At 31.8% G+C, this 15,200-nt stretch overlaps 2 protein-coding genes across 8 annotated transcripts in view; one reads left to right on the top strand and one right to left on the bottom strand.

Moving 5' to 3' along the window:
• Window positions 1-15,200, top strand: part of LOC106670960 (carbonic anhydrase-related protein 10-like) — a 307,401-nt gene that overhangs the window by 217,287 nt on the left and 74,914 nt on the right. The gene's annotated exons all lie outside the window — the stretch shown is intronic.
• On the bottom strand, window positions 4,275-13,830 carry LOC106670961. 4 transcript variants are annotated; one of them, XR_001341151.1, is made up of 17 exons: window positions 13,338-13,830; window positions 13,122-13,237; window positions 12,523-12,552; window positions 12,420-12,461; window positions 12,302-12,334; window positions 12,186-12,221; window positions 12,031-12,072; window positions 9,213-9,242; window positions 9,120-9,140; window positions 9,008-9,058; window positions 8,906-8,947; window positions 8,815-8,844; window positions 8,718-8,752; window positions 8,423-8,482; window positions 8,314-8,364; window positions 8,146-8,236; window positions 4,275-4,507 (listed from the first exon to the last, which is right to left on the bottom strand). XR_001341151.1 is itself a non-coding variant. In XM_014401670.1 (15 exons), exons 1-14 carry the CDS (start codon window positions 13,131-13,133, stop codon window positions 8,340-8,342), a joined length of 489 nt encoding a protein of 162 aa, XP_014257156.1. In that variant the 5' UTR covers window positions 13,134-13,329; the 3' UTR covers window positions 4,275-4,507; window positions 8,296-8,339. The 4 variants fall into 4 exon arrangements, 2 of the variants coding, with proteins under 2 accessions (XP_014257156.1, XP_014257157.1); XR_001341150.1 differs by lacking the exon at window positions 13,338-13,830 and having other exon boundaries at window positions 13,122-13,329; XM_014401670.1 differs by lacking the exons at window positions 8,146-8,236; window positions 13,338-13,830 and having other exon boundaries at window positions 8,296-8,364; window positions 13,122-13,329.

Below are 15,200 nucleotides of genomic sequence, written 5' to 3'. Positions count from 1 at the left end.
AAAGAAAAAAGAAAATGTCTTATAACCAAAATTTAGTTTGAATATTTAAATCTAAAGTTTCGTTGTTTTACTGGAGGCTAGACAACGAACAACAACACAAACTGTTTTGAGTCTTTAAACAGTCACACAACTTTTTTTGTTTTTTCTAACACAAAATGAGACTGACGAGTACTTCCGATCAAGCGTGGCTCCGTTCTCCGCTTAGGTTTCCGCCGTCTTCTTCTGCCTCCTCAATCGTCGGAACTCACTGCCTTCTTTATACTGTGGATGCAGCTTTGGCGCCCATTACGAAATGTTTGCCATAATTGTTAATTTTTATTATCTAAAAAAGTATAGGTATTTTTACTAATTTCTGTTGTAAAAATTTACCTGCTGATTTTTAATTTCACCCTCTGCTAGGTCCCAGGATGTGAAGTTCTAGGAGAAATCGTTTCAAACAATGCACATCCTACGTGATTTTTATAACCAGACCACTAATTTCTCTGCACCATTATTTAACAAGAATGTTCTTCACTTTTTAAATGCTTAATCAACACAATGCTTTTTGTTTTATTGTCAAACATAAAAAAATAAATAATGAAAATAAGGCAGATTTCTTTGCCTACGCCATGGCTGAAATCCCATCATAATTCTACAAGAAATGTATTTCTTCTAGTGTCTTTAATGGAAAACAAAAAATTTTGAAGGCCTTCTAGTCCATTTATCGTATCGTGAATAAAGTTAAAAAGTTATTGTGTAATCTGGGAAAGTGGTGCGCTTAATAATGATAATGCCAGACCAAAGTTTCAAACTAAGTAGGCGAAAATTTGTCGACTTTCAACTGCAATAAAGAGATTTTACTACAATAGATCTAATTCCTAATAAACATGGTTTTTCATGAGATGTTTTTAAATGAAAAAAAATTTAATACTCGAAGTCTAACTTAGACTTAAGTTAATTTCATATTTACCCTTAGTACCATAGTTACATAGTTAAGTTAAGTTGGTAACAAGTGGCGATATAAGAGAAAGGCATGAGTAAAGCAAGCAATACGGCAACTTAAACATTATGACAGTAATAGTTTTATAAGTTATAAACTTTTGCTAACAAAGAAGTATTCATCTTTTAACTTTGTTCACTTAAGAAGGAACGTTTAGAATTTTATCTTCACCTGAACTTGAAATTTCAACAACATATATATATATAAATCCCTATTGTGGAGAAAACTTTACAATGTAGCGGGGCATCCATCTTATCGTTCCTTTTTTGTGGCTAAATTGTCAGCCAGCTTTCTTTATGAAAGTAATAGAAATATTTTATACTAGGTATATTTGGCGATTGTACAGATAATTTTATTTGGGCTTGTTTTGTTTAATACAATTTTCTTATTATGAAATTCAAACCATGGATAATACTGTCCTAGATGAAAAGAAGAAATACACTGATGGACAAAATATAACGCACCACCCTTAAATTTTAATGTATTTACGTTTATTTACATTTTACGTAACAAAATAAAGTTTGGTTGTAAAAATAAGACATTTTAAAAGAAAATGTGTATTACCACATACCTAAAAAATAAAATAATTTAGTAAAGACCAAAAAATACATATAAATTTTAAAACAAATAAAAATGTAATATAAAACTTCTTGTTCCCTTTCATACCGAGTATTTCCGCCTCTGTAGTGAACCATGTCCGTTAAACGCCTTTCCATTCCTTTGAAAAGATTTCTGATAAAATTCTGAGGGCTTCTTTCCTATTTATCAAGAACAACCATTTCCAACTTTTCTAGGGTGTTAGGAAAATAAGGACCTGGGCTTCACCGCCGTACCCGTCGCGTAAGGTGGTACCAAATATGCTCGATTGGGTTCAAATCCGGATTTCGAGCTGGCCACACTATGCACTCAATTCAAACCTCATTCTTGTACTCATCCACAATACGTGCTTTATGAGGCCTGGCATTACCCTGCATTAGCAAGAATCTCTCACCAGATTAGTTAGTACAAAAGTAAAAAAAACATATTTTTTGTCTACGATACGTCCTAATGTATAATGTAGTCCTGTACATAATGTAGAAAAATAATGAATTCAAATTTAAACGAAATAAATTGGGTGGTATGTTAAACTCGTCCATCAGTGTATTTCGTCTAAATATTTACTAAAATAATAATGCTCAATTTTTTCTATTGCCTAGTTTTAGCAGAAACTAAATACTTTAAGATATAATAGTCCTGTCAAAATTTTGCCTAGTTGTATCTTCGTTTGGCTTCTCGCCTTCTTCGCTACGAATGCAATATCACCTAGATGTACCTGGTTGGCATAAAAGATATTTCTGTTTAGCGAATCTCTTACATAATTTTGTGAAACGTGGAGGTGTGTCAGCGTTACCTCTGTCCGTGTTTTGTCGGATAGCCTGTTTTGTAAATCTTAATCTGTTCAATTTGTACTTATATTCAAACACGTATATACACATACATACACGTACATGTATGTAAATATAATTCCAACATAATGTGCAGATATGATCATACAAATGCATTACATATAATATATAAAACATATACACAACATATACATATACTTACATAATTTTAATTTTATTGTTTTATTTGTTCGGTTTATTATATTTAATATTTTATATTAGTATATTGACTTTAAATGCATTGATTCATTTTACCTCGCTTAAACAGTGATTTTACAGGTTTTGAAAAATTAATCTATAGCCTTGACTGCTCAATGGTTATTTTCCTTTTTTCCCTGTTGCTCGTTTATTTTGTGTATTCATGATTTTTCCTAGTTTGGTTGTTTTTCGTTTCATTGCTTTGTTTTCTGACGTTGTTTGTATCTGCATTTTATTTCTCGTCCGGTCTGCTCAGTGTATTTTTTTTTCAACATTCACTTCTTATTTTGTACACTATTTTCTACTAGTTGGTTAATCTGTGATTTTCCAGTTTACTGATAACATACAGATGTCACAATTTTAGGTAATTGGGTCTTTCAGTCAATTAGTTCTGTCTTTTCTTGCTAGTTCTGTCTGCCAAACGTTTTTCGGCTTCTCTTTCTCTTCATCCCTAGGTCTGTGTGATTTCTATTTTGTCGAGTTTTATATTCATAAGTTCAGCTTTTGGGGTAAGTTAGAGTTAAGCTTGTAATTTGGCGTCTTTGAAAATTAATGTTAATTAAGTTTTTGGTTTTTATTTTTCCGTCTGGTTCTTATGATCTAAGTAATATATCAAATTTTTGTTCGTTTTGGTTTAAGGGGAGTCACTTTTTGACTTTTCATCCGTAAATTATCTTGTTTCTGTTTTTTATACTGTCTGTACAATAATTTTTTTCGCCGTTTTCACATTATTGTCATTTTTGTATAGGGCCATTTTTTTTTTTTTTTGATGTTTTGTCTTAGAATTTTTCCAATTGTATTTACTATATTATATAAAGTTTTTCTTCTAATGTTATTTTGTCGTTAGTTATAAGTTTCCTTCTTCTCTACATGGATTTTTTTGTCTATTTTCTGGCTGTTTTGGTTTGTATTTTATTATTTGTTGATTTGTCCTCATGTATTTTAATTATACATGATGTGAGAATGGTTTTAGGCGTCTCGAGTGACCAGTTGTTCTTGGTTTTCTGTATCTGCTGAACTGAAATGTGTTTTGTTCATGTTGTTGATAGTAAGCGACCCAAATTCAAGTTTAGCTATTTATTTTAGGCACAAAATGTTTTAATTTTCTCGACCATAACGTATTCAATTTAAGACTTTCTTGTAATACAATTTTCGTCTTATTATTAGTATTATTCGAAAAATCCAATACAAAATCTTAAAACGGATGATAGAAATAGGTCTGCAATATTAATATCTTGATAATTTGTTTTCTCATATCATTTATCATTTATTCTGTAGGTAGCAATACCCATTTTACAGAATATTATCTTTTTCTGACGAGTCCAATAGGGGTAGCAAATCGTGCTTGGCATCGGGGCATATAGCAGTGATTCTGTAATCCGCAAAGCCCGGGTTTTCCGATGCCGCAGACAAAGCAAGGGCGGCATATGATGAGTTGAGAGATGGGGAAGGAAGCCCTCGAGCATTTGTCGTCATATCGGAAGGGGATCAGATTATGGGAGATGGAATCACCCTCACCTCCACCCTCTAATTCGGTTTAATGGGGTCAGTGCTGCTACCTTGTCAACCCCCGTCAATCCAGAACGTTCATTTCCTTCTCGACATCCCGAAACCACTCCGGGCCCACATCGTTAAGGAAATATCGATTAAAATAGAGAAAATAATTAAAAATCTCATTTTACAATTTTTTTAATTTCAGATTCTTTTCCGACCCTTTCATCAGGACGACTGTATTCTTCAATATCACACTTCTTCAGTCGGGCGAGAACAATGGAATTTCTTACTAACTGAGGTTTATGTCAATACAGGATTTACGATTTCTCTAAATCGATGTCAATCCTCCAATCCTCTTCTGATATCCTTCAAATGTCTTTTGGGCTTGATCCATTTCGTCCTCACGGAGTGTCTAAAATAATAATCAGATAAAAAGTGTTATCATTTTTTCAAATATTCTAAAAGCAAATGAACATATCAATGTAAAAATTAAATCATCATGTATTACTGAATAGCACGTTTGCGTAGGCATTTTAATAAAGGTAAATTCTTGTGAATTGATAAATACATAATAGTCACCACATCCCTAAAAGAGACCGGGAATCATTATCAACATCCTTTAACACCATCTCTTAAAAAAATTCACAAACATTATAAGTATAAAAAGAGTTTCCTCAAACCGATTAAACAGTAAAACGTGAAAGAAAAATACGAAATAAAGCAAAGTATCTCGCAACTTAGATGCAAAACGACATTAATCTAAACACAAGATAAAAAAATTATTCCCATAATAAAATAGACGTCTGAGACAAAAAATATGTGGTTAAGCATACAGAATGTTCGTAATGGAGTAATTACAGATTCATATCATTCACATCCTAAACGGACATTTCCCAAAATTATGCGCCATGGCGGCAATCTTTGATTGTTGGCCTGCGTGTTATGTGTTAATCACGTTATGAGATTTATAAACCCTCAGTGTATTCAGTATTACACGAATTATCTAGATATTGGTATGGTTTTGATAGAAAAAACAAGTTCAATTATAACTGCCAAGCTTTTGACCTATTTTATGGTCATCACCAGAACAAAACAATGTTAAATATGTCTACAAATTGACATAATTAAGTTTTTAATAGATAGTTTTTAAATATAATGTTCGGACAGAGATGGACCTCCAAGAAATTTGAAACCGTCTATTATATCAAATTGTATACATATTTAAGAATGTATGGTGATTAGTGACCGTTAATCGATAATTATTCAGAAATCGTGAGATGCGGTCTGGTGTGATTTAGGTTTCAGAAAAACATTTTCTTTATAGTGCCAACGTTTCGATCTCTATTGAGATCATCTTCACGTCATCTTCATCGTTCTGTCACGACACGCAACAATGGCACAATTACGCAGAAGACAAACACTTTGAGCCCTGAAGATGATCTCAATAAAGATCGAAACATTGGCACGATAAAGAAAATATTTTTCTGAAACCTAAATCACACCAGACCGCATCGCACGATTTCTGAATAATTATATTTAAGAATGTTTGGCCCTGATGAGACATTAAAATATGTCGAAAGCTTGACAATAACAATTGAGTCTGTTTTTTCCCATCAAGACCATATCGAGATTCAGATTATTATGTGAGTAAATAAGTGGTCGATTTATCCAATACTTTAAACAGACACTTCGTAATGTATTCAGCGAAGTGTAAACTGCTCTAGTGGTTTGCCTAGGTTGATTTTATTTAGTACAATGCGTAATTAAAGTCTGGAATTTTTGGTTTGTGTAGATGGATTGAAGCACATGTATAAGTATTTTTGCTTCTAAAATCAAGTTTTTTATGTTCAAATGAAAACTGTTGTTTGGGTGTTGTTTTAAAATTGTTTAAAATTATAATGATAAAAAATTGGCACGTCAATCTGGGACAAGCTGATCCCAAAACATTTGTTTTTCACCGAAAAAAACTTTGGGGAAAATCAAAAAAATTTTTTTTTTAGATTTCCTTCACCATTTTTTTTTATAATAAAGGACTGAACAGAAATTTTATTTACACATCTATATTGTACAGAGAATAACATGAGGAGCATAAGTTCTCTCTGGCTGCACGCCTCTAGCTGGTTGAGTTACAATAAAATTATTACTACATCTCATAGTTCAAAGACAAATAAAAACGTTTAGAATTACTATATGATAATGTTAATAAATAAGTTCTATAAGTTTAATTAAGTCTATAAATTAGAACCGGAGATATAAAGTAAAACGTTTAAAGGGTTTTTGTTAATTCCAACCTTATTTTTCACACTTACAATGACAAAATTTAAACGTTATTGACATATTGTTAGTCAACAAGAAAAAATTTTTTTTCCAACCATTGTAAAATCGTTGAATCTGGTTTGAATCCAGGATGGTACATACATAAATAACAATTTTATTGTTTATAATTTATTAATTTAGATATGTTTTCTAAATAGTTTAATACAATTGGTTTCGGGCATTAGTGGCACCTTTCTCATTAGTCTGCATTCAATTCAGAAGCATATAGAGGTCTTTTATCATTTTCGACCAATTTAAAATCCGTTCGGACCATTGTTTTCAGTATAAAATTTCCTTTAAAATGATATGTCAGAATATAAAGGGTTGTATTTGAAATTTTGAAGTTGAACTGGGCCTGAGGTACCCTGTATAATTATTCTCCAAAAAAAGAAAAAATTGGAAGCTAGACTAAAAAATATTAAACACTATTTTTTTTGTAGCGTCCAACGTGGAAACCCAGCAGCATTTTGAACTACCTAGAGTTAACAAAATTAGATTTACATATATTTCCTCAAATGGGAGCTCCGTAAGTTATGAATGGACGTATGTACTACTATGTGAACGATTGTTAAAGACCGGGTAATGGGTCCTTAAGTTGGTGCATGCTTTTGAACATTTTTTTTTCTTAGCCCATGATATTGGTGGGTTATTTATTTTTAGATGATTGACAATTGAAGTTTACTACGAGTAAACAGTATTGTCTCAGTCTTGCTATAATTAGGTCTGATTCTCCATTTTTGAAAATATTTAAATCACCTATTTACAGTCCTTTAATTTCGAGCTTTAGTTCATTCTCATCAAGGTGATGAGTTAAAAGCTCGAAATCCGGGTCGTTGAAAACAACTTACTACGAGTTGGAACTATCTTTTTTAAAAAGATTGAACACCGCACTCAGTCCACCATTCATCATTCCTATCTACAGGTACTGATGATTTTCTGCAAGTAGAATCAACGCTATATAAGCTTTTATTCTTCTTAAGGGTGACCCTATGCCATCAAATTGTAGAAAGAATTCCTTATCGGTTAGATAATTATTAAGTAAATGTGTTAGGTGTTTAGGAAATTGAGATGACATGAGTTTACATATGAGACCATCATAAAAACATAAATGGTTATGAAGACAAAAAAAAGTCAGCCTAAAAATGACTATTCTTTTATTGTTATGAAATGCGTATTTAACGGGTAATCGTATTAGACGGTACATGAAAGAAATTTAAATTGTTTAAACAATTTCTTTTACCTAATTTATTGGACGTGTTTTGGATCTGCCCTTGTGATGATTCTGCTTATTAATTTATTATGAAACATTTTTTTTAAAAGCGACTGATATATAAACAAGCTGAAGTACAATACAAGGATTCTCAGCTCCTTAGGCCTGTTGGGAATTAGTCTAATAAACACATCTGATATTTTCCACTATCTATTAATTTTATTTTTTCTTTAAAAATTAATTTTAATTTAAACCGGCGATTTCACGTCCGTAGCCTCCACTTTATAAACTAAGGCTTCAGTATAAAAATTTTCTATTGGAATAACCAAGTCGCGATTTGAACGAAACAAGAAAATTATTCGGACATGCAGAACAAAGAAACCATGCGATTTTTTGTGTGTATGGAACACATCAACGACAAACAACAGAAAACGCGTTGACTAAAAAAGTCATTCTATTAAAATGGTAATTTTTTTAATAAATAAAAATTATTTAATATACTTTTTAGAAAATAAGACAATTACCATTAAAATAATCAGCATCTTGACGATCAACACTAACAAAATTGCCGGGCATTCTCGTTTTTCTTTTATAATTGCTCACACTCTCATTTTTCTTCCATTGCATTGAATGATTCAAGGATTGAAATATTATTGTAAAAGGTAATGACGTACTCATGGAAATTCTTATACCATGTGGTAGAAGATCGTTCATAACATCATGATATCCGTTGTAAGTCCGCACTAAAAATCCAAATTTCTATAACAATTGAAATTCAACTTTAAATCCGCAAAAACTTACGAGGGCGATGAGTTCACCGAGGTACTATCCGTTCCAGTAGCACCACTAACTTTACTGAAACTTGAATTCCCTATGTGTTAATATTTAGTAATAAAAGACACCAAGTAATTTTTTAGGTTTAGTAAAATAGAAGAAAGTCGAGAAAAAAGCTCAAAAGAACGTAATGTTTCCCATATTTTTAATTTCAAATTGTTTATGAAGTAATAGTTCTCCTTAAAATAAACACTTAAGGTAAATTTGTAAATTGCTTTACATATTTACATGTCTAAAATTTAATTCTGTAAATTTCAACTACCTGGGTTTATTCAGACAAATCTCGTCACTGCCCACCTGAAAAATTATTTATAGTTTAAAAAAATATTTAGAATGTTTATTATTTTGTTAAAACATACACTGCACTGAGACCAATTTTGATTACGTTCCTAGAAACAGAAAATAAAAGGATTACACTAATTTTTCTCAGTTTATAAGCTATCAACGAACCACCACAATAGCGTAAGGATTTCCCTGCTTCTGCTTGGTCCGCTGAAACAAACCGTACATGATCATGCTGCTGACATCACATTACTTTTTAAAGGTACATACGCTATCAGTTTTCTTAGGGGCATGGCGATCATGGCCCTTCTTCTCCTCTACCTGTAAATGAAAATTTCAGCAGGGCGTTCACGACTTCCTTGAGATTTTTGTCCATTATTACCTTTTTTGGAGGGGCGCCCTTCTGCAAAAATATAAACAATATTATTTCGGACATCTAGGCAATGAATTACTTACTAAGAGAGTAATTACTTACTTCTAAACTGCATGCTCTCGACTGACGTTTCTTCAACAAAAAATAAAAGTTTTTAAATTAAAACTATAATTAATAATTTTTTAAAATTGTTATTCAGAAATCGTGAGATGCAGGTTTCAGAAAAACATTTTCTTTATCGTGCCAACGTTTCGATCTTTATTGAGATCATCTTCAGGGCCTGGGATTTACAATTGTTTAAATTTAACAAATATAAGTAGGATGTGGAAAAAGTGAATTTATACAATGCAGAAACAAATTTTTGATATTCAATCAAATTATTTCTACTCACTCAATGTGTTTGTTTTCTGTGTAGATGTATGTAGATTCTTGTGTATCGTGTTGAGAGTGCCAATGAGATATTGCTGTTTTATGTTTATAAACGTTGGATTTTGAAGGAGTGGTTCCACCATTTTGAACAAAAACATAATTTCGACTTCAACAATCCAAAAATATTACACTCAGAACAAAACAAACAACTTGTTCACGACACGCAAGAAAGGCACAATTACGCAGAAAACAAACACTTTGAGTGAGTAGAAATATTATGATTGAATATAATTTTTTATTTTTGCATTGTATAAATTCATTTTTTCTACATCCTACATGTATTTGTTAAATTTACCCAATGTTTGTAAATCACTGGCCCTGACGATGATCTCAATAAACATCGAAGGTTAGCACAATAAAGAAAATGTTTTTCTGAAATCTACACGGAAAACAAACACTTTGAGCCCTGAAGAAGATTTCAATAAAGATCGAAAGGTTGGCACGATAAAGAAAATGTTTTTCTAAAACCTATGTCACACCAGACCGCATCTCTGATTTCTGAATAATCATGGAGTAACGGTCACTAATGATCACAAATTTTTAAATTGTATTAGAATTATGACACAAGAATATTTTCCGTAGGAAAAGTAATAAAAATGTTACTTGCAGGCGGAATGGTTGCAAACTATTATATTTTCTTACATCACCTAGAATTTGGTTACTTTTGCTTTTTTAGACAGATGCTCCGTATAGGTAATACTTATCAGGTTGCGGTCATACCAAGATCACACGGACACATTTTAATAAGGATAAGACCACATTGTTGCCTGTTATGTGGAAAACTAATAATGGTAGAACATATAACAACAGATTGGAAAGAACTAAGTCTTCAAAGAAAGAAATACATCCCAAATGACCCGCACGCCAGAAGGTACACATTTGCTGATTTTGATGGCTGATCTCAGTGCCATAGGTATTATGAATCATATACAAATTTTGTACCTTCGTGTATGGAATAATTTATTGGAACGGATATGTTTATTTGCGTGAACGTAAGGGCTACCCTCACTTACCCTCAGCAATATCTGGGGTAGTGAAAATGATTTGTAGTGTGTATGGAATTTATTAGCGAGAATGGGAGGATTAGGTAATTACCCCGAGGAATATCGAAAACCCTGGAGTAGTCCGAATGAATGTGTGAATGTAATTTAATAGCGTAAAAGAAGGGGTTTATCCCCAATTACCCCGAGGAATATAGAGTAATCTAGGGTAATGGTAACAAATTCTGGTGTTGGAATGTAATTTATTAGCGCGAATGGAGGGCCATAACCTAACTACTCCGAGGAATATCGAGTACTCTGAGTTAGTATGAAGCCAACCAGAACATCCTCTTTCTGTGTTTCTCTATATTTGTTATTTGTGTTGTTTTAGCCACCCTGAGTTACCGAGAAGCTAGCATAAATAAAGAAAAGAAAGAGTTGGTTACCGTTATATCAATGGCCGGAGAATCATCAAAAGAAATCAGTAGGTTTAAAACGCCACAAACATAAGTAAAGAAATGAAAAGTTAAGTAAGGAACAGCTGGCGATGATCAATGTAGTTTTAATCTAAATCCAGTCTAATTTTTTTTAAATCTACGTACAAAATAATGAACAATCAGCAGCGATCATACACATTTTCAGGTCATCGATTTTAACAGAAAGACCATGAAGAAAATAGCAAATGTCTTGACTTTTTTTAATTTTAGTCAATAGTTAGCGAAATTTTCAAGAGTGTAAAAATTGATTATATCTCAGTATTCCGAAATAAATTGTTAAAAGTGACAATCCCTGAATTTATTTCACGAACTAAGTCGTGGTTTTTCAAATATCTGAACCGACCATTTTACCGAACTACTTTTGCCTTCTGAAGGAATATTTAAAAATTTAATCATTAAAAACTTAAAATCGGCGATGTATGCAGATGTGACTTGAAATTCATTATCTGTGGACCTGTGTTAAGATCCAAGTTTATCACCAGATCATGAAGATTACAATATCAATAATTTATGAAATGTTACTTAACACATACGTCCAAATTTTGCTGTATTATAAAAAAACTGGAGAAAAACTATTGCTTACCATGTTAGAGTTAATGAAATATCCAGTAATTTTCAGTTTTATTTTCTCTAATGTGTTTTCAGTCATAAAGAACTGACCTATTTTAAAGATATTTAACTTTCAAATAAGCCAATGAGTAACGGCACCGGAGAATTTAACGTATTCGAAAGAGAGAGGTATATATAGATTATGAACAGTATGATTTGAATATTCATAATCATTTTTAGACATAAATTCATCTTTATGATTTACCGAATTTTCAGGATGTGACAATGGTGCCAAAGAAATCATTTTGCAAAATTACATATTTCACTGAGTCGGAAATTAAAAAGGTAATATCCTAAATGAATGAAAATCTTCAATTAATAATTAATGTATACATAAATGCTTAAAGAATGATGACAAAACAATGTGCAGCATTTATTTAAATTTAAAGAAATAATTAGCTTTACCTTTCCTTTGTTTTCTTCAAGTACTGATTCTTCTTCACGCTCCTGGAATGTTTTTATTTACTGATAATTTGGGCAAATTATAATAATTTTCCTAATTTTTTAGAGTAAATAATAAATAATAATTTGAAACTTGCTCTAACCTATTGCCTACTTACTTTAGCAAGGAGGCCACCTTGGTTTTCTTCAAATCCCTAAATAAAAACATAATAGAGTTAATTATTGATTTAATTTAGGTTAAATGTGTAAACAATTATAACTCATAAATGCATACCCTAGATAAATGGCGATTGGAATATTCAAAAAACTGAAAAAACATGTAAAATAAAATACATTTTACAATATTATATTTCATTTTATAATATTATAAACCTAAATAAGGATATGCTTACACTAATGGTACTGGAGGTGGGGTCACGGATTTTTACTTCTTTCTGCGATTGAATGTCAATTATTAAATTGTTATTAAATTTAATTATTTAGATAGATTCTTACTTCTTTACTGCAAGAGCGGTGTGGATCGTTCTGCAAAAATTAGAACGAATTTTATCCATGTATTGTTGTAAATGGTATATGGACAGTGTATGTGTAGGAACTGTTAATGCACTATTAAGTAATATTAAAGATTATATATTATTAAATAAATGTCTTGAAGGGCGCAAGAATGTTAAGAAGATGCAGACTTAAAAATAAAAACAATTGAAAACAAAGTGAGTTATCAATAAATAATTTTGAGCAATTTTTAGAGCAACTTGATAATAGATAATACGATAACTTTAAAATATGAACAATAAGATCTAAGCTAATTGAACTATGCGCACATTTTTAAGGAACCAGTAGCAAAATGAAAGTACGACATGCTGCGCGTACAAAATAGATAAAAGATGTAAAAATATTCTTATTTTTAGCAATAATTTCATTATGTAATATATTCAGTTTTTTTTTCTATTTCCCGTCTTGCCCCGTTTCATTACTGAAGTCATTCAAAGGAAGGATTATCGCTACAGGGAATAATACGAATATATTATAAACCTGTCGAGAAAATTTGTACAGATTGTCGATATGTTAAATAATTATTTTTATTTGTAACTTACGGAAGACATCATAAGGCTGTATTTTATCAGTAGTCATCCCCAAGAAACATAAATCTCATTGACCAAAGGAGGAGAAGCGAGGGCGCATCGGATGCCCCATCGGTCGACGGCGATCACTTATTACAAACAAGCATTGAATTTTGAATGTAAAAAATCGTTTTTCAGTATTAAATAGAAAAAAGTCGTACATATGTTTTGTTAAAATAAAAAACTTACTGATGGAGTGATTGTTTCATATTGTCTTTTTGGCTTGAAATAAAAGTATAAACCGACGGCGACAAGAAGAAATGTGTTGAAAAAGAGCAAGACCAGGGTCGTACATATGTAAGTCTGGCTATTGGTTTCGTCCCAGCTCAATTTCCCGGCTTTTTCGAAATAGGATTGATTTTTGATGCCTAAAATTGAGGACAGGTCGTCGTATTCCCTTCCGGGTACCAGAGCCCTTCTAACGCCTTCGAGATTGAACTTAGCCAAGGCTTCCCCGAGGCCCTTTTCAATCGCCAATTCGGTCCAAGCTCTGGCGAATTTTTTTCTGAGTACGTTTCCGTTTTCACATCTGAGAGAACTGCAGTAATCGAATACGAGGACTGCGACATCCGCGTCACTCAGGTCAAACTGAGGATTGTCGCAATCGAAAGAATCCATAAATATTATTTGATATTAAAAAATATTTGGCATGCTAACATAGTTAAATGCATAATTAATTATTACATATAAGCATCCTTTAAAGAACAAACAATAAACGGCAAAAAGAAACATCTAATTTATTATTTAATAAAACTATAATACTGCTCTCAAAAATAATCGTCAGTTTATCATCTGATTTATTTTACAGGCGCTACTAAACAAGACACAAAAATGTCGTACCCTGAAAGTTAGAAACAAACCATAAAATTTATAGATTTTTTCGTGAATAAATAGTTGCATTTAAAATTAAATCACATCAACTTTGTACTCATAGTTGAAAAAAAATTAAGTTCAATGTATGAAGGTCTTATTAAGTTTAAAAATAGGTCTTCGATAACGAGAGGACCTCCGGAATAAGGTTGCAATACGATTACAGTTCTTGGCAATGTTTGGACTGAGTCGGTTTTCAAGGAAATTTGAGATCGCCCGTAAAAACTTAAAAACTTAAATAAGTCAAACTGTAGATATATTTAAGTTGGTTTTGTAAGTTCAACATAGTTATATTGATTGTTAAATCATTTGTTCAAATATGTTTTTCGTGATGTGAAATTAATATAGACTGTGATGATGACCTTAAAATAGGTCGAAAGCATAGCAGTAGCAACTGAATTTGCTTTCTTCTTCGGGTCATACCCCATATCATCATATCAATCACCCAAATCATATCCAGAGCGTTCGTAAAAATAATTATACATTAGAACATCATAAATTGTCTATCTACATGTCATAAATTATTGGAAGGAAAACAGATCAAGTGTACATAATATAATATAGCTATAATTTTTTAATAACTTCTCACAAAATTGTGAAGAAAACTACATTCAATATTCTCTAGTTTCCGTGGTCCGCTTGATCAATTAATATATTTCAATTAATTGTCAGCTTTGCTCTATCCTGCGACGGACTTCGGTTACCTAAACTTACCTTAAGTCCGGGAAATGGCTAGCAGTTTCCAAAGCCCACGTACAGCGAAATCAGCAGAGTGCGCTGTGATGAAAGCGTGGGGGAATAAAAATAAAGAGAAGTAAAACGAAAAGCAAAAGTAAAACGAAACCTTCTTGATCAAAAATAAATTTATTACTTCAATGGTAAAATTATACAAACTAAAAATAAATAGGCCTCAAACTTTCTTGTGGCAATTAATAATTAATAATTGATAATTGTTACTTGAGCGAACGGAGGAGCTTAATCGGTGGAGACAAAAAGCACTTACAGTTTAACTAGTTAGAGAAGCTAGGATCAGTCTGCTGCAGAGATCAGGAGCCGAGTATTTATTAGCCCGAAATTTTATAAACCTTAATTAATTGAAATATATTCAATATATTATTTACTACTTTACATATGTTCAAGTTTGCACATGCACATACAAACCTACGCACATGAACCAATTTG

The sequence above is a fragment of the Cimex lectularius genome, unplaced genomic scaffold (genome assembly GCF_000648675.2).
Source record: "Cimex lectularius strain Harlan isolate CLEC.00 unplaced genomic scaffold, Clec_2.1 scaffold38, whole genome shotgun sequence".
Lineage (NCBI taxonomy): Eukaryota > Metazoa > Arthropoda > Insecta > Hemiptera > Cimicidae > Cimex > Cimex lectularius.
The sequence above is the reverse complement of the archived record's forward strand: the minus strand, read 5'-3'. Positions and strand labels throughout refer to the sequence as shown.